Source organism: Rhopalosiphum padi, chromosome 3, assembly GCF_020882245.1.
Source record: "Rhopalosiphum padi isolate XX-2018 chromosome 3, ASM2088224v1, whole genome shotgun sequence".
NCBI lineage: Eukaryota > Metazoa > Arthropoda > Insecta > Hemiptera > Aphididae > Rhopalosiphum > Rhopalosiphum padi.
Window position 1 is genome coordinate 11,170,967 of NC_083599.1, and position 21,567 is coordinate 11,192,533.

Consider the following 21,567-nt stretch of genomic DNA (forward strand, 5'->3'; position numbering starts at 1 on the left):
TGGGAGAGTTTATACAAAATTCAGTGTAGTTGTTGGGACACCTTTTAATTTTTATAATATTCTGCAATCCGCGATGTGTTTGAGCAATATTTTATCAATCGATCAATTTTTCTTATAATTTTTATTTTTTACAGACTAGGGACTAGGTATTTGTGAATTCCGCAGTTTGATTAATAATAGTAATAACAACATAAGTAATATATTATACGATATAATTAAATCATAACTATGTTATAATAGTATAATATTTAATATTGCCTAATACAGTAATACTTATAGGCAGGGTTCGGGACTTATAGCACTAAAAAGCACTAAAATATGCGCTTACCCGTTAAACTTAAAAATATGCACTACAAATGAAAAAAGCACTTAAAATATTATTAAAAAAAAGGATTTTTCATATAAATATTAAAAAAAAAATTGTAATTTAATTATAATATTATCAATTAATAAATTTCAAAAAATTAAAATTAAATCTTTAAAAATTGGATTTTGAATGTTCTGAAAAAATACACATTTATATTAAAATATAGGTAAATAATTACTAAAGATTTGTTTTAAAAAAATATTTCGTTATTTATTTCATCTTTAGTTTTTCGAGTTTTTTACATGTACGTAATAATTGTGTCCCAAAACACTCCAAACGTCGTATATTGATGAACTAAAATCACAAGAACAAATACAAATAATAATTTTATTTTTTATTTAATATTAACTGTTACCTTGATACTTATATGAAGATGAATTTATTCATTTGGTTTAACAGATTTTGATAATGGGTGGAAGAAGTTCCGGGAAAACTAGCATGAGATCCATAATTTTTGACAACTATGAACCCATTGATACCAAAAGATTATGTGCAACAAGTAATATTATATTATGGATGAATGTTTTAATATATTATTAAACAATAATAATTAACAATTTTTAGATGAAGTTGAAACAACACACGTTCCATTCCTCGGACATATGCTGTTCAACATTAAGGATTGTGGAGGGTAAGTTTTTTCTCAAACAATCTGACTAGTGACCAGTTAAATATGATGTTAGATTTTAATTTATTAATAGATGATTCGTACGATTATCTTAACTTAAACTATTTAAAATTTTAAAAAAATGACACCGAATTCATTAGAACTTTGTATTACAACGTGTGCAAGTAACATTCAATAAATAAAACAATCATGTTGTAATACTAAATAGTAAATACTTTATAATAATATTATATACAATAATGGTCACCACGGCGAGTGGCAATGAACTCGTGGAAGATGTACTCATAAACTATACACAATGATACAGTGAACCTATAACAATAAAACAACTATAAAACTCGCCAAACTCGGCATCGAATTGGTCATTAGGGTGTGTAACGACTAACTACCGGGAATGCGCTGTAGACAAGAAAGTCTCGAGTGCTCTTCCGAAACGACCTTTATTTAATGTCCTAAGTGCATCTGGAATAAGACAATAAGGTATCGTCGGAATACATTCAAAGAAAAAAAGGTGATATTTTTTAGTTTTTTACATAGCCCGATCATTGGGTTATCGTGTTTTTTTAAATTAGAAAAACGTTTTATTTTTTTTTTTAATTAACTTACTCATCATGTTAGTTTAAGACAACACGTTTTCTAGCAAACATTTTTTTTTTAAATTAATAATATGAATTGTCTATTACGAATCAAATTCGCTTACACTTTTTGACGTTAAATGAGTCATGATTGCGTTTAGTAAATTTAGTTATTATCAGGACTCAGGACTTCGAGCATTTGCTTATTTTTTTATGGATTGACTTTAAATGTAGCAGAGTGCTATGAAAGTGTATATCATGTTACAACACGTTAAATTATGAAATTTTAAAGTATTTTTTTTTGCTTTTTTAAACAATTTTTTAAAAAGATGCTTATTTTTAGTTTTTCTAATTATTTTTGCTTTTTTGACCAGTTTTTCTACTTTTTATGGTTTTATGGTTCGGACAATCAATAAACAATAAGGCAAAATGTCTCGAAAGTGAAGTTTGATTTTTTTATAATAAAACATTTATTATTATAATTTTTTAGTTAGAAACTTTTCCTTATCATTTTGTTTCAATATTTTTTGTAATCTTTAATTATGTTATTTTTAGCACAGTTACAAATTATGTCTAGTGCCTACTTAATTATGTAAAAAGAAAGTTTTTTTTTTTTTATTAAATACTTTTGCTCAAATTTAAGTTTTTAAATGCTTATAATGATGTTTTAAGCACTTATTTTAATGATTTTGAGTGTTATAAGTCCCGAGCCCTGGTTAATATTGATTTTGAGTAATAAAATCTGGTATTCTGGTTTCTTCACTATCACTCACATCAGTCACATCAGTCATTATTGTTCAGATTACATTTATAATATTAAAGATTTACATTTGAAATATTTTGATTAAGAGGACGTCATACCCGTATGTGTTATCTCTGTCTTACGAACGTAAGACATAGCAAATTTGCGTTCAGTAGATTCAATTTTATGCTGTTAGGTTTAATATTAGAACCAATTTACCTATTATCAAACTTAAATGTAATAATATTATTTAGGGCATCTCATGGGTTTTTATTGATATTTTAATTTTTAAGTGAGTTACGAGCATTTTAAAATTTTAATATTTTACATAACTATAACTCACTTAAAAATTAAGATATCAATAAAAGCCTATGAGGTTCCCTAGATAATATTATTACTTTTAAGTTTTATAATTGGTAAATTGGCTCTAATATTAAAGCTAACAGCATAAAATTGAATCTGTTGAACACAAATTTGCTATGTCTTACGTTCGTAAGACAGAGACAACATATGCAGGTATGACGTCCTCTTAATAGTCTTTCTTGTATCTTTAAAGTTTTTAACCACTCACTTTTTCTTAATTACATAGAAATCTACAGCTTCAAACCGATAACACAATAAATAGCTATGAGCTATTCAATATAATTTGCTAGTATCACTGTAAACGCACTCAGCCACTTAGGATATAAAAATAAAAAAAGAGACGCATTTGCTTTTTCAGGGCATTAACTACTCATTGTTATGATTATGTTAAATTTGAATTCAAATTTCAATGATATATTATAGTATACGAAAAACGATTATGAACGGAGTGTCGTACTTATATCACTATAGTATATTTCATATTATGATTATTGATATAACTATTAAATTATTTATTTTACTTTTATTATTATGTTTTATTTTTATATAGATTTAAGAGCAACTTATATGTAGGATTTTGAATTAAACTTTCAAGAATTTTGACATTTAAAGAAAAAAATTAAAAATTTCTTGTGTCTATAAATATCTCAACAAATTCAAAATATTATAAAAATTAAACCATGTATGGAAAAATATAATACAAATACCTATATATTTAGTAAAAATTTCAAGTAACTGATTATTCGTTTTTGAATAACAACAATAACCCAAAATCGTATGAATAGTTTTTATCATGAGTGAATATTCATTATTATAAAAATTTAAATTTCATACAGTCATAAAAAATTAATTTGACTGGTCGAAAATTTTTTTAAATTTAGATTTCAAAATGTATAAAAAACTTAGTATTCAATTTTTCAAATCTTAGATAAAAAAAATAAAAATTGTTTTATGAATTTCTATTTAATTCAAATGGTCATTTATTCAATAATCATTTGATTATATTAAAACCAAATTGTGTCTACACAATTTAAACTTAGATTTAAATTTTCAAGTTATTTGACAGAACAACAACTTTTTACAATAGCTATTTAAAGCAAAACTAATTGAAAATAATCAAATGCCTATTAATAACTCAACATATTTAGATAATTACACCATTCATATAAAATACTATTATACTTATATAAACAATTAGATACGAGTAGTTAAAATTTCAAGTTTTTACAAAAAAAAAAACTGAATGAAATTTTGTCAAAAACTGAATTCATGTAAAAATTCCTATTATTTATGGATTTTTTGTTTGTTTTTACCAATTATTACGAAAAATATTTTTCATTAGTATATCATACTATATACTAAAATAGTTTTTAATTTTAACCGAAAAGCTCTAAAGTATAAACATAAATCATAATTCAATTTGCTAACCGCTTTTTCGACTACTTATCGTGTAAACATAAAAAAAGCACACCATTGTAAAAATAATACATTCATCGCTTCGTTCAGAATCTAAAAATATTAATATAATTTAACGACTTTGCACAACACATATACAATTTAATACAATATTATAATATTTTAATACAATTTATACAAGTGAATAAGTGATACAACATAAAACTTTATGCATACCTACCTATATCATATTACCTACTAATTTTAATTGTAATTAATCAAATGTTTTTTATAGGTACTTTATTGGTACTTGTCTATAATATTTATATTTTAATTAATTAAGTACAAAAATTCTAGTATTAAAAATTATAATTTATTTATATACATTACAGACAAGACAAATGTGTTAACAATTACTTTGATCATAAACGAAAGCATCTATTTCGCAACGTTGATGTTTTTGTTTACTTGTTTGAAGTTAATAACCGCGACGATGAATTTGCAAAAGATCTGAAACACTTCAAATCACTCTTAAGTGTTATTTGCGAAGGTTCTCCTTTTGTCAACGTGTTTTGTCTAATGCATAAAATGGATTTGGTAGAACCTGACCAAAAGGAAAAGGTATTTTAGACTTGATACTTCTATTATATATTCAAGTTGGTTTGAGTTAAAACAATTTACTACAACAATATTTGTTCAATAGTTGTTCAGAGATCGTGAAAATGAACTAATTAACATTTCCAAACCTGTAAAGATTTCTTGTTTTATGTCATCAATTTGGGATGAATCATTATATGGGGTAATTAATTACATTTAATGTGTTTAAAATATACACAACAGTTGTTATTGACATTTTTTCATGCTTTAGATTTGGTCTTCAATTGTATACGGATTAATATCAAATGTTCAGATATTGGAAAATACATTGAAATTATTTGCCGAGGAAATGGAATGCGACGAGGTGATACTATTTGAACGGACTACTGCTCTTGTAATAGCTAAATATTTACGTGTACCTCATAATGACGTAAATAGAACTCAAAAGGTTTCAAGAACGATAAAAATCTTCAAGGCAAAATTGGAGTTAGTATCAATAGTATCTTGTTTTATTAAATATTAGTATAAAAATTTACATAATAACTCAATAGCATGATATGTTACTATAATTAATTAGTAATTATCTACTCATCTATCCATTTATACCTACCTAGGTATACCTAATTTTGCTAATAAATATAAAAGAAAATAGTGTAATATTTTATTATAAAACAAGCAATTTATTATTCATTGATTAATGCTTTATCAACACATTTATAATTAGAGAGCGAATGCTTATGCTCTAAACAACTTAAAAATATACATGTAGTTTATGCACTATAAAGTATAAAAATATGCATCAATAACATTTTTTATTTATTAAAAATTTAAAATAATAAATTCTTAATAATTTAAAAAATAAATAAAATTTATTATTATTAAAATAAAAAATTAATAAAGATGTTTGCAAACTGCTGTAGAATTTTTTGTTAATCTGAAAATAATATACATAGGTATATATTAGAAACCAAGGACTGATACGAGCGAAAACCGGCTATTCCCGGTTGGCGCGACTGCGCGAGTATTACATAGGCCTGCAGCCGCGAATATTTTGATCTAATAATATTAGTCGTGCCAATTTCCTTAATATAATGCGAAAAACCTCAAATATGCACTAAAAGCATGATGAAAATTTAACAAATATGCAAAAATATGAAAAATTAAATTGATAAATTTGAATTCTTTGAGTGATGAAACAAATTTCTATCGTACTCCGCATTAATTTAGATGTTATTAAAAAATATGATAAATGCATAAACATCCGCTCCTTATTTATAATATAAAAATATAATATTAAGAAAAAATTCCTAATAAAAACTCAAAAATCTTTTTTTAATGATATAGTATTACAGTGTAATCTTAATAATATTATATTTATGTAGGTACCTACATTGTACCTACGCACGAATCAATGTAATTAGTAATTACGTTCTGAGCTATTCTTGAAATTGACGATAACGATGAGTCGCAACGCGATAAAAATTTAGACTTACTTAGTGATTATGTATGTTTTTATTCTTTTTTAATATTTGTTTTAAGTTAAATACTGTTTGGTATTTATTAATTTATGTCAATGTCGTATTTAACATAATTGTATTATATTATGTTATTGTTTATTAACACACATATAAATACATATATTTGACACAAATTTTGTTTTTTGTATGTGATATTCACCCTCCGTTAAATAAATCTGAATCCACCCCCTGGGCCCTGATAATATATAATGTTCATAATTGAGTATAAATATATGCTTATACTAAAAACTGTATTTTTGCAGCCGAAACAGGATATCCCATGACATGTTTGAAATTCGACATTCGAGGTTAACAATTTTCATACATAAATTAACATTTGATACTTTTTTAATGGTTGTGACAAACCATACAAGTAAGTCTATAAACTAATAAAACTGCACTTGTAATATTGTTCACTATTTTAATAAATTATTTAATTTAATGTTTAGCCACAAAATTGATTCCATTTAACATCAAAAGCTTAAAAGCACATTTTTCGAAATTATTACAAGATAGCTGCCAACAGCCAGAAACTAGCAATCATTTATAATTTATTCTTGTTATTCGAAAAGTTTTAACATAAAATGATATTTGAATGAGAAAACAATTTTAGAAAAATTTTAAACCTAATTATTGAAAAATGTCAATTTTGTTTCATTTTTTTTTTATTGTTTATAATCATTTTTTAATTCTTTATTTGACTTGTTCCTTAATTATTTATGTTCCTAATTTATTATTTTTTTTATTGTATTTCTAAAAGTTTTAAGATATTATATATACCTAAATATTGAATTGATACATAATAATCATAATAAGGTTTTCATAAAAGTTTTAATGAAAACCTATTTTGTTAAAAATTATACACTCAGAAGACTTTAATTATTGTTTTATTTAATAAATGTTTTATTAAAATATGTTTAGTAATTTATTAACAAGTTAGTTAAGTAAAAAAACTAAAAAAACTATGTATTTATAAGCAAAAAGTATATAAATGCTCATATTGCATTTTTCCTTAGTAAACAACATTATTGATGTCTCATATACTGACTCTTCAACTAAAATTATGCATATATATTTTGAGGTAATTAAAAGTTTCATAGTGTTTAACCGTGATTTTTATTAGAATTTACATAAAAAGTTACTTAAGGATCATTAATTATTTATTAATTAATTTTGAGTATGTGATAAAAATAACAAGATGATTCATAAAAAGTCATTTTTCTTAAAACTATTACAATGTTGCTTAGGTACACTGCGTCTGGATTAAGAGAGGCAGTATTATGGTATAGAGTATAAACATATTACTATATTAGCTAGTCTTAGGCCTTATATAGCTATGGTGTTATTTGAATAATATGTAATTCATTATTTATATTTTAAATTATTTTTTATCGCTAACACCCTCGGACGAAATTACCAAGAATAACCCATTAGTTGTTAGGCTTTATCAACCATTGTTATCGTGAAACGTAAAATATTTTATAAAATTAGATTTTATGCATGAATTCAATTTTTATTATATTTATTAATTGTTCTGTAATTACTTTCTTCTTCTTTTTTTTAAATTAATCTTATTGTTTTGATGAATGTATTGATTTTACAATGATGTGTGTTTTTTTTTTATTTTTATTTTTTGTCTGTCATCACTTTTTGGAGTAGTAATAATGCTTCGATTTTTGACTTCAGCCCCTCTTTGAAAAGAAAAATTCATCTAGTTGGTACTTTGGGGGGTCAAAAGTAAATAAATTCCAATAGTTTTCAAAAGCGTCGGGAAAAACCCTGAAAAAATATTACGGAAAAACGGGAATTTTTACACATAACCACTTTTTGACAAAATCGATTTTTTGATTTTGCTGTAACTCAAGAACGAATCATTGTAAATACTTGAAATTTTCACAAAATGTTTATATTATGGTTTTCTATTTGCGATTAAATTTTCAAAATATTTTGACCTTTTTTAAGCTACTTATAGACAATTGAAATTTTCGACATTTTTAAGTTTTTTTTCTTAAAATGCCGATAAAAAAAATTTGGCTATCCAAAAAATCTTTAAAATTTAATACAAAGTTTATTATAAGTTGTACTTATCGTAGTAAAAAAAAATCAAAAATCGTTAGTCACAATTTTTGGTTATAAGCATTTAAAGTTCAAATGTTTACAAAATATATCAAAATCACGAAAATTTGCAAAGAATTTTGAAGTTGAAAATTCATAAAATTTTTGTGATTTATACTTAAGGTTCAAAAATCCAATACAAGGTTATCCATAAGTTTTCCTTTAAGTAATTGTAAAAAAAAATTCCAGCGTCAATATAGAAAACATTTTATGAGCGTATGAAATTTTATTTTTTACCAAATCGCGTAAAATAACGATATATTACAATTTAAATATAAGTATAATAATAATATAATATATCAAACTAATTATCATTGACTGACAAATCATCTCCGTTCAGAATCGTTTTTCGTATACAATGATACTCGTCATTGCATTCAAATTTAACACATCCACATGACCAGTGACCTACTCTCCATCTCTACTATACAGCAGAGCGATACCCACTTGCCCACTTTTTTTGTTTTTAATACCTAATATAAATTCACTACGTTGTACATAAAAATCACAATTAATTAAATATATAATATACATATTCAAGTCAATTTTTTTTTTATTCATTACTATTTATTGTTATTATATACATGGTAAAAATTTGTTTGATATATTCTTAACAAATTCAAATCTTGAACTATTTTTGTTTTCATCTTTCAACATTTCTTGTTTCAAAAAAAATTGTTTTCTATTGTTATTTTTTTCATTTTAATTACCTACCTTGATGCTACGTATTTATATATACATATCTTTTCAAATGTATTTAAGTAAGCAAATCGGTAATCGATAATGACTAATTGATGACTATAGTCACTATACAGTACTTATTGAATGTAGAGACTTTTTATTTTTAAGTAGGTACATTGTCATTATTTATAAATTATTCTTTCGAAAAATATTACTACTTGGGACTCAGTTTACCTAGCACGTTAAAGTTTTCCGGAATCAATTTACCTAGCCCCAATATCCATCCTGGGACTCAGTTTACCACTCCTGAAATAAACAAATGTCAGAAACTGATGTAACATGAACATAATTTTATTTTTGATGAATTAAATATTACACAAGTCTTACAATTTAAGTATACAATTTCAAATTGTGTTTTAAAAACAAATAATTTGAATTATGAATTTATAAACAAAAAAGTAGTCGGCAAGTATTTTATTAAAAATATTGTAAAAAAAAAAACAATAAATAAATAATGCAATATATTGAAAAGAAAAATTAAAATATTGTTAATTGGTATATACATTTGTTAACAATGATACTTATCTTGGATTATTTTTATTTTTGTCAATAATTTTTGTATTGGTAAGAAAAAATATGTTTATAAGTTTTCAATAATTACATAATTTAATACATGAGTTGTTTATAAATTGAATTTACAAAAACAAACAATACATACAAAAAAAAAAAAACTAAATAATTAAACTAATATCAAAATTCATACATGACAACTTTAAGTATATAATTATGTAAAAATAAAATTGTCTAAAAAATTCCTATCCTTTAACCATTAGGTTATGATACCAAACGATCAATGATAGTTGGATTCAACCAAGTATCTGATATAGGAATTCCATTGTATTTATAATTTTTAAATCCAGTTATATGATGTTTTCCTAAATACCAATCAACAACACTGTTTGTGAATGTATTATTTAATGTTTGCAATGTTTGTACACTTGTCTCCTGATTGTCAAAATCAACAAATACTTCAAAATTCAAACAATCTTTGATGCAACATGTTTCATATTTCTTCGAATTGATCTCATTTTGTGGTTGGTCAAATCTCAGGACTACTTGCTTCCCTCGGAAACTACGAAACTGCTCCTTGGGCACACACCAATTAGTAGCCATTTTTCCACCTTTCTTTACTTTGAACATCACATACAAGTTTGTTTCAACCATTATATTTGATGTTAATATATCATTAAACTTGTCATTATTCAATATGTTCCTTAAAAAAATAAATAAAACACACACATTTAGAATATATATAATAAACAGACCCATAAGAAATCTTTAAGTTTTAAATTAATATGAAATAATAAAACTAAGAAACGGTGACAACAATTATACACAGGTATCAGAGATTTGATGTTTTATTGCCAAATTATTATTCATATATTATCATTATAATAAACGGATTTTAATGTAATAAAAAAACCGAAATATGTACTTATTTGTATTGACGTATGTAAAAAAAACGATATACATAAATATAGCTTATCAAAATAATTTGAATTAATTGCTCTAAAATATAATTCTTAAAATGATGTGAAACTTCATATTTTCTGAGATTTAAAAATTGTGAGTGATGACGATTTGGTCGCAACGTATTTTTGTATCGACTGAACGAACATTCCACATCAAACAATGTAATGGGGGGCATACTTCATATTAGCTACATCGCCAATGTACAATAATTATATCAGATTTATTTTATAATTTTAGTTCATAATTTTATTAGGATACAACCTATGCACATTTTTCTTTAACTACATTTCCTATGATGTGAACTTGTGATTACCTATTCAACAATACATAGGATTATTTGACAAAGGCATATTTTGAACTTTGAAGTTCCATGGGTTTTATAGTACAAATAAAAAAGACAAAATTTACAGAAATGTAAGTTAAATTATTTTTCAAATTAAAAATTTTCCATCAAATTAATAGCCATTTAAATAACATAAAATATATATGTCATCGTTAAAAATTTGACGGATACATCAGAATAAATCAAAAATTACTAAAATATTTTTTAAATATGTAAAAATATATTATCTATATTCTATAATACCCAAATATATAAAAAAAATTGAACATTTTAATGAGAATGATCTAAATGACAAAAATTATGCAAATTTTTAATCAGATTAAAAATATCTCATTCCTATAAAAATATGCATTTACAATGAAATCTGTTCCCTAATTATAATTGTTCAATATCAAGCCCGAATTAAGACTATAAAGTAAGATTTTTATATGAACAAAATATAGAACAAACAATTTTGAACTAACACTTAAAATATGTCTCCAATTATTTAATCATTTTTGTGTTTATATACATATTTTTACCCATTAGTTTAAGTGTTTTGTTAAAAAGAACAATGATCACAGGGGTTTATAATTTTACTGTGCAATACAAAAATAGGTATTAACTTTGAATTGAATAATATAATAATAATAATAATATAATAATATATAAATACTGCGGAAATAGTTGAAGAAATTAAAGATTTCAAACATGCAGCTTTATCAATTTTGCCAAGTATTGAATCAGTTATGTTTTTAGATTTATTACAAACGATTCACGATTATAAGCTTAAAGAATCGTATCCAAATATTGAAATTGCTATAAGGATTTTTCTCTCAATGCCCGTTACAACAGCTTCATGTGAAAGGAGTTTCAGCAAACTTAAATTGATAAAAACATACTTAAGATCTACAATGGCTCAAGAGAGATTATCAAGCATGGCCATACTTTCAATAGAAACAGAAATCGCTAGTAAATTGGATTACGAAGAAGTTATTGACAAATTTGCCGACATAAAAGCAATATCGTTATAAATAATGATTATTTTATTTTTATTATTATTAATTATTATTTTGAAATACCTTATAAATAAATTTGTAAAATTCGAATTGATTTGTTTCCTATAATATAAGGTTGAGAATTATAAACTTGTGGCTAAAAATATTATTTCTTGTTTAGCTCAAAACCTAATTAAAAATTTACTGATTTTCCTAATCTTATTATTTTATTGAAAAATATTAAAAACTGTGAGTGTGTCAACCCCCCCCCCAACCAGAGGGGCACATTGCTTAAGTTCTGCCTCAGGATAAAAAATGACTCGGTACGGCTCTGCTTTTGGGGCTCAGGGGCCGATACTTGGTTTTGGGCCTCAATCAATGGTAGAAAAATATACAGTCCTATTTTCATCTTTGTTTAAGTATTATTATATGTATTAGCATAAAGCCATAAATACAACTTAATAATATTTATCACTTTTAAGAAATAATTAAACCATATCAGAATTAATTAAAACAAAGACATTAGAAATTTGGAAGCTTACATATATTATACTCAAAAATTTTCAAATCTATGAGACATCGCACTTAACATATTTTTATTTTTATTAAACTTGACTATTTATATGACATTTTCAAGTATGAAATAACTTGGATTTAAGTTTAAGAACATTTGTTTATAATTATGTAAGTACCAGATTTTATAAACCTATGTCAGATATCAGATAAAAAAACTTATAAAACATTTTTTTTAAATAAAATTTACTATTATAAAGTTTTTTTTTATACATACAAATTAAATTACATTATTCAAAAATGCAATAACCAAATATTATTATGTGCATAGGCATAACTTGGCGGGGGGCTAATGGGGGCAACTGCCCCCACGACCAAAAGTTGGTGGTGGCATTGCCCCCCCCCACCAACTGAACTATACTATTAGTTAATTGCAGGCTGTTCTGAGGCACGTAGCACACTCGTACCTAATATTATGTTCATTTGCTACACATATACGGCTAAATATAATAGTTTATTAATATTTTTTTTGTGGCATAAATCCTAAGGCCGTGGTAATGTGACATAATCATTTAAAATTTCTAGAACATGTCTATAATATATATATAATTTATATATTAATATAAACTATTCAAACTTTTTTATCAATTCCTATGAGTGGCTTAATCAGAGTGTTAATTTTCGTCGTTACGCCGTCTTAAAACTTATTCTCAAAAATAGTATTGGCCAAGAAAGGCTAAAGGATTTGGCTGGATTTTGATATAATTATTGACCAATTCAATGCACAATTAACAATTCAAGGAAGACGATTGAGATAGTCGTCATTTAATCTGAATAATCTGATATTTTTAATTTGTTATTGTTTAAATATGGTATATTTTAATTATAATTAATAATTTAGAGTACTTTAGACAAATAGATTTATTAATGTAAATTGAGGACATTAATTATTAATAAAAAAAAATAAAACATTTGTCTTTTAAAACACGTACCTATTAACTATTAATATATAATATGGTCCTAAAATTATTTTAATTAAATAATAATTTAATAATATTACGAGTATATCTACAAATAAAAAAGTAAAATTAAATTATTTATTTACTATAATGGTTTATAACTATATTCGAGTAGGTAATTTTTTCGATTCTCTCAATTATTTTTATCAAATGAATAAATGATTTTAATTTCGAGTGATTTTCTGAGAGACTCTCGATTACTAATCATTTGATTATGCCCATCACTAAAGTCAATCCCAGTGTTATTAATTATTTTAAAATCTAATATGATCATCAATTTTTAATATACCTTTTATCTAGTTTGATCTTAAAATGTCCATACATTTTATTAACAATAAGTATAATAAATAATAATAACATGATATATAAATAATAAACACTCACCTAAATACATTATCTATGTGCTGCCTAGAAGAATGTTGTTTTTCACAATGTGAATAACTTAATTCTGGTACATTTATGTTAAATACAGTCAAAGGATTAAGTACACTTGATCCAATTAATATTACAACTGATTCTATATGATTTTCGACATGACTAAGAAATTCATTTTCAATGCACTGAAAAATTAATAAATATTAGACAACTTAACAAAGTTCTGTAATATATTTAGTAAGTAAAGTTATCGGAATAAAATCAACTGATGGTAAACGATTGTTTATCATCATATAGGGTGTAGACTATAAGTATATAAAATATAGTAAGTAGTGATGATTACCTGGAAAACAGTTTCAAGACTTTGTACCGCATCTGAAACTTTTTTATAATATTTCTCAGACTCCAGTCTGTATTTACTTTTTTGATTACAGCGACTGTTTTCCTGCTTTAACAAACAAAAATGAGCAACTCAATTATTTAACCCTCTGTAAGCTGTATTGGATAGTACATTGTAATTATTGATAGCAGTCACAGTAACACAATATTGTTGCATACAACTTACCTCAAAGTTCAGTTCTTTGTATTTTTGCACGTATAACTTCAGACGGTCGTAAGGATAAGGAATCAGTTGCTTTTCATAGACCAAATATTTTATTAGCGTTGTGATTAAGCTGGAAAATGACAGTGGTGTCATGATGTCAGACAAATGAACGCATACATCACAGGTTGCCATGGTCAACGCAGTCGTATCAACAACGATGTGTCTATAAAATATGTACAACTTTAATCGAAACGCGATCGGGCCTATGATAATCTTACTGATTGGAATCGAAGATCACGAAACCGTTACTGTTCGCACTATTATAAAAATAAAAAGTATTTCGACTGAACCACTTCACGTCTCGGAAGTAGACAACTATTGATGACGATGCGGTAAAACATCAATGACCTAGTTTCTTAAAACGTGTAGCGAATAAACAAAAAACGAGATTTAACAGTTACGAGTAATTACCTATGCTATCGCTTTAATTAAACAGCATCTTGTGAAATACCTATGTTCAAAATTATAACTTATCAGAAAAACGTAACGTTCGAACGGTTTAACAGTTTGAAGTTTTAGTGATAATAATCACGATCTGTGTTGGCGGTCGAACGTCGTAGTCACGACATCACGTCGCGTACAGGCGCCATTTTTCTTCCACGAAACGTCGTCGCTATCGTGTTGTACTATCACCATTACTAACCGACATCGTTTGAAATGTTGGCGGGTTTTTTGTTCACGTTTAAAACGACGGAAGACGAAAATACGAAATAAAGACAAAGTTTCATAAGGCGGTCGTAGTTACACCATTGTACGGTGTATTACTGTATAATTTGTATTATAAACGATTTAGTAACAAAAATTAACGGACGAAAACATCCGTTTTCTATGAAACAGGCGCAAAGACCAAGGTTTGATACGTCGACAAAAATCAGTAAACATAAATTATACGTCATTTTTTTTTTTTTTACGTAAAAAATATTTTATTTATACACACTTGTTCTAATTTATTTATTTACTTATTTTTGAGCACGAATAGAATAGAATATTAAATTTTTAACACTTATTAATTAAATTTATAATCATGTACCTAATAGAAATAAAAATATTTCAGAATATTTTAGCTTATGTTACATATTAAAGAATGTTTTGGCATATCTACGTCATCCGATGTACCTACATATTTAATTATATTATCAAAGATTCAAAAAATAGCTTCCGGTTTTCAAGTTGACTCTGGAATATGTTGGCGATGGACGCTGTTGAGTATAGGTACTAGTTAATTTCCCGTGATAAATATTGTTGTTTATCGCTATCGGCCTGAAAGCCATCATAGTAGACATAATAATATAAATGATAAATGTATTTTCACGCGTAGCGAATGCTCGTACACGCGATATGATTGCAATAGTTTAAACTTTAAACTTTAAAGTCAAACACTATTAATTTCTACATCCGCTTCGTGCGAGACACATAAAATACGACTAAAATCTATGGGCGTTGCGACAAAACGCTCAAGAAGTCAAGAAACGGACAAACTGTTAAATACAGAGGTCTTTGGTAGTGTAACATTGTCTTCGTGTTGCGATACGCTACGCAACGTTGCGAGTCAGAGTTAAATGCAGTGCGCAATGTGCCTTATTTCTACGATTCTACGAAAAATGCAGATCGTACTACGTTGCGAGACGTTGCGCGACAAAATATTGTAACCAGTGAGTTTCCAGCATACGCAGTAGTGCAAACTGTAATTTTAATTTTTAATAAATTATCATACGAAATATTATTATTTATTATAACTATTCAATTATGAAAACGAAAATAATTGAACATACAAATTAATGAATTTTCTAAAATATCCCCGGAAATAAATGATAGAAATGAAAATGAGACAGCTAAAAATCGTTTTTTTCATGCAATCAATTCGAATTGAACATAATATTACAGTGACAATAGTGACATACCTAATGTTCAACAACGGTCAACGAGGTGAGTACCTACACGTCTTGAGTTCTTGACGACTTTACTGACTAGTGAGTATAGACTTAGCAAGATTTTTAAATTAAATAAATATATCAATAATATGTACTCGATTTAATATTTATTATAAAATCAATTCAATTCACACGATTTTAATTTTAACTTGTACGCCAAAGTTGGAGGTAAATAAAAAAATAATATATTCTATAGGTTAATAATATTAATACATTAAATTTAATACATATTATTCTATACGCATTTAAACATTATATCTATAACATTTGGCATTAAATATTCTCGCCTCACATCATCATTACGTAGTGATTTAAAATTTTTAACTTTATGTATTATCTTGATGCATAGAAAAAGTTACCTAGTTGTTTTCTGTCCATATACTCATCCGTAACTACCAAGATGACATACCGTTGCGTCGTCATTGCGTAATTCATCAAAATCACAAAAATTTACAAACTATATAATTTATTTTGTAGTAAAAATTGTATAACAATTATTTACTTATTGTCACAATTATTTTTATATTTATTTTTGTAAATCAAATTTAGATTAAATTACGTACTTTAACAATGAATAGCGATGTTATTATTTTAATTTATTCAAAAGCATTTTATTCAAGTATGAAATATTTCAGTATTTGAATGACATATTAAATTAAATTCAAATTTATCACATCCATTGCCATGCCCCACTAGACACCTAATGTACAGCAGAACGATACCCATTACACACCTTTTTTTAATTCACATTTTAAACACAGTTTACAACCAACCTAATCCAACTACACCCTTATTGATTCTGAGTTTGATCCAAAAAATTTTAAATATTAAATTACGTTTAAAACGTGAAAGTAAAATTAAGAAACGGAACGAATCTTACAACCCATGTTTAATTACTGGAAGTTTGTTAGAAAATTACTGTTAGTACCTAATTTATATAATATTTTTCTAGTTATACGGTAGCTGATATAGGTTGCATGACGTATTACTGTATTAGTTATATTTATACCAAATAATATAATAATAATTACAAAATTATTAAATTTTTATTTCATATTTGATGTTGTCTAAGTCAATATACAGTAAAACGGTATGAGTTATTGCAATTAATGCAATTAATATTTTTCTAATCATAACAAAATTCGTTATTACACGTTTGATTACCTGTATAATTTAATTTGTCATAAAAATGTTAATTTCAATTGTTCATTTAAAATATATTTGACATTACACTAATAATATTTTTTAATTGCAATGAAAAAAGGTATGACAAATCTAGTTATGAATTATGATAAGCCCATAAGCCTACATTTTCAAGACTATAAACTCTTAAAATTGAAAAAAATAAATACATTTCAACTACAATATATTTATAAGATTTTTACTAACAAATAAAAATTGTATCATGTATATGTATAGAAATAAAATAAGAACTGAAAAAGTGAAAACGTCGAAAATATCAAATGACCATCATCGGTCAAAAAAAGCCAAAATATTTTGAAAACCTTATTTTGAATAGGAAATATAATAATATTAAAATGTTGTAAACATTTTTAGTCTACGGTTATTTATTTTTGAATTTTGAACAATATATTTTTTTACAACAATGAAACAAATTCGATTTTATAATAGGTAACTAGTACTTTTAAATTCCCAGTTTTTCGTAACTTTTTTTATGTTTTTTACTTTTTTTTATTTTTTTATTGGTCATTTTCTACTTTTGATCGCCCAAAATACAAATTAGATTCAGCTTATTTGGCTTACTCTCAAGGTTGAACATCGGAGAATTTTTCTTACTTTTAAAATTAGTTTTCCGACGTTCAGACTAAAAAAAAAACACACATCAATACATAAAACTGCTTCACTCAAAATATACACAATTACAATTTATAAAATTATATCACATACCATTGGTATTGCCGGTATTGGTATTTTTTTCTCCGGTTTCTCGACTATACTAAAAATGTGATTTGTTAACTAATCATACATATTATTTTTAATTTATATAGTTACATATAATATTATGTTATTATTATTTCGATTGACTATTACTTTTCTAATTCATGTTTAAAATTTAAAAAGACGAGCACGTTTGTCGTTTACATCACGTCGTCGTTACTCGTCACATGTTTAGTACGAAAATTGCTTTTCGGTCCGTGGTCAAATTATGTTTGCTGGGTTATACGTTACGGAGTCCGCGGTACCAGGGTCGCATAGACTATACGGTCAATACTTTTCGGGTTCAACGGGCGGCAGTATGTCAGTAGTTAGTTAGTACTCAGTAGTCATTCGTTCAATGTCTACCTATCACAAAAACAGCATACGTTCCTGTTACAAGTATTCTAATCTGTCGCGGTTAGTGTATTACACAATGTTTCTACAATGTTTCTACAATGTTTCCACAACGTTTTATTTTTAAATTTCATTTCTACAAGGTTTCCTATTGAGTGAGCCAATTGGGAGAAGCGCGACTGACTTAGAAACGTTTTCAGCGAGTCTGCTGTATTATAGTAAGTCAGTAAGTGTCGAATGTACATTTTCATAAAATACCTACTTTTATACTTGTACCAGCGGTATAGTTAGAAGATGCAAATTAAATTCAAAACGTAATTAATAACTAGGTTAGGTAGGTATAGATATTAACTACTGTAGAAGTAGTGGTATTGTTTGACAAAGTTGCATTCGTTTATCATCGTTCATTAGTTATTTGTAATAACTTGTGATTAGTAAATGCTTAATATTGTAAGGGACGTGTTAAATTTAAATTTAAAGACGAACAACTATTTTTAGCAAAGACAAAATACTTTACAATTTTTCAAATTTTTTCTAGATTATAAAAAATTACAGGATATTTTTAAAAGTACCAGTTAGATTCAATCACTTACCAGAAACTACTCACGAAGAAGGAGATTGAAATTTTTCACTACAAAAAATAATACAAAAAAAAAATTTAATAAATAAAAATTTAAAACACATCATTGTTGAAGCTTGGAACATTCAGTATCTAATACATAAATAAATATTATTAATCATTGATTTTGTTTTAGAAATGATTTAAAGAAATGTAAATCCATAATTGGCAACATATTTTAAATAAATATTAAATAATTAAGTATCAAAAGAGCAGAAGTAAAATTTTGTTTAAAAAGAAATATAAGTCGAAAATTATAGAAATTTATTTAAGTAATTACACAAGATAAATATTTTTAAAATATAATACTTACTGTTATCTACTTAAAGTTGGAAATTAGTATTATGATGTAGAAAATCTATACAAGATTTTAAGTTGTAGTATATATAATAATTAATAATAACTGTTACTGGCGTTACTGCAGTAGTATACTTATTTTTTAAGTATTTTGTATAATCTATGTAGGTAAGAACTCTACGAAAAAAATTTGAAATAAGTAATTAAGTATATTTAAATATTGTGTCGGTTTTCAATAATATTTTTATTTTTTATATTATTATACCTACATTTTATATTATTGTCATAAGTTGCTTATTTATTTATAAAGCCTACAAATATAAAATTAATTTATATTAAATATGATCGTTGAAATTTCCATAAGAATGTTACATTCTTCATTCATTTACAAAATCGATACTAAAATTAATATTTTAACTAAAATGTTATTTTATATTGAATCGAGCATATTATTTAATATTTATCGTACCGATGGACAGTAATGCACAATGGTATGCACTAATATTACTAGACACTAATATACCACAAATATCTTAACCAAAATATGCATATATAATTAAAAATATAAGTATAAATATATAATAAATGTGATTCTACTATTAGAGTATTTTAATGACTGAGAAGCTTGAAAATGTAATAACAGTATAATTTATTCATTTCATAGCAATATTATATGAGTATTGACTATTGAGTATCCTAAAATTATAAAACTAACTTATTTCTACAGGTTATTGTATTTATAATATGTTGTTGATGGCTATAATATAAAATCTATTTATGAAAAATAATATAATGTAATATAATATAATTATATGTATTTATACAGGTGTTGTAATTATTAAGCCTCATAAATTATAAAATGAATTTACTTATAAGTTGTATTACTTGTATTATTAATTTATAATAGCCTGCAGTTAATGTTATCAAGTTCAGGAACAATAATACAACTTTGTATGAAAAATGATTAATAGTGACATCGCTAGTTCTGGCATACTAAACATACTTATACCAATTACTAATTAGGCATAGGCTAGATCATCTAAAGTTTGATTCTAAACAAATTACTATAATATAATATGAATTAAATAAAAAAAATATAAAGCTTACATAGCATGGCCTAAACATCAAAACAATTTAGTGCGATTAAATATTAATATATTATAAAGATTTTAATGAACTGAAAACCCTTAAAATAACTATATGTTAAAATTCTTTGATCACCTATTATGAATTAAATTCGTAATTCTACAAATAATACGATTTCGTTTTTTTAATTTTTATCCTACAGATTGTCATCTTATAAATAAAAATTATTTTTTCCCATTAAAATTACTTCGGTTTTGACTGTTTTGTTTTAAAAAAAACTGTGATGTTTCATTTTTAAATTACAAGTATATTTTATTGAAAATAAAAATGCATCAATATAATTATTATGCATCGAACAATGTTTACAAAATATTGTAATAGGTTTATTATTTTTTAATAAAAGCTTTGTCTTTTTAGTGCTTTATATAACATTATGGGAGCTTACCCAACATTTTTCATAAAAAAAATATTTGCAAAATGCCGATACCGCTTTAAAGTCAGAACAACGTGATGATGTGAGAAATAGGCTATGCGCTTACGTGAATCTTGCATGTCTCCCTTGGTCATCTTTTTCTGCAGATTATATTATTATAAATTATAATAAATGCAATTTCAAGAAACCAATAATCATTACCAATATTCATAATATTTTGGAAAAATGTTATCTGGTTGGTTTAATTAAAACTACTTATTTCACACCGTATATTATGTAAAATATTTGCTATTACTTTTAATGAATTTAAAAACTCTTACAAAAGTTTATGCAACTTTAATCGTTATTTATTTAATGTAAAGAATAATAACGGTCTACAGCAAAACATTTTAAAAAAAGGAATAGTTATTATTAGGGCTCGGAAGTTGATGCATTTTGATTTTTTTTTTTTTTAACTTTTTAGACGATGCTCTCCTGATCATCACAATTAATGTGTTTCTGATGCATGTGAATCTGAACAACTAATTTTTATTTTGTATTTTTTTGGTGGTTATGACTTTTTAAG

The 21,567-nt window shown here is 25.3% G+C and overlaps 2 protein-coding genes across 4 annotated transcripts; one reads left to right on the forward strand and one right to left on the reverse strand.

Moving 5' to 3' along the window:
* The first annotated feature begins 969 nt into the window (after positions 1–969).
* LOC132924793 (ras-related GTP-binding protein A-like) lies at positions 970–6,734 on the forward strand. The gene is made up of 6 exons (XM_060989237.1): positions 970–998; positions 4,463–4,691; positions 4,774–4,869; positions 4,939–5,153; positions 6,448–6,557; positions 6,634–6,734. Exons 1-6 carry the CDS (start codon positions 970–972, stop codon positions 6,732–6,734), a joined length of 780 nt encoding a protein of 259 aa, XP_060845220.1.
* Positions 6,735–9,313: 2,579 nt separating this feature from the next.
* LOC132927391 (MAD2L1-binding protein-like) lies at positions 9,314–14,865 on the reverse strand. 3 transcript variants are annotated; one of them, XM_060991910.1, is made up of 5 exons: positions 14,563–14,865; positions 14,306–14,507; positions 14,084–14,188; positions 13,750–13,925; positions 9,314–10,253 (listed from the first exon to the last, which is right to left on the reverse strand). In XM_060991910.1, the coding sequence occupies exons 2-5, from the start codon at positions 14,474–14,476 to the stop codon at positions 9,815–9,817; spliced, it is 891 nt and encodes a 296-aa protein (XP_060847893.1). In that variant the 5' UTR covers positions 14,477–14,507; positions 14,563–14,865; the 3' UTR covers positions 9,314–9,814. The 3 variants fall into 3 exon arrangements, with proteins under 3 accessions (XP_060847893.1, XP_060847892.1, XP_060847894.1); XM_060991909.1 differs by having other exon boundaries at positions 14,306–14,865; XM_060991911.1 differs by having other exon boundaries at positions 14,084–14,185; positions 14,306–14,864.
* Between the last annotated feature and the right edge of the window lie 6,702 nt (positions 14,866–21,567).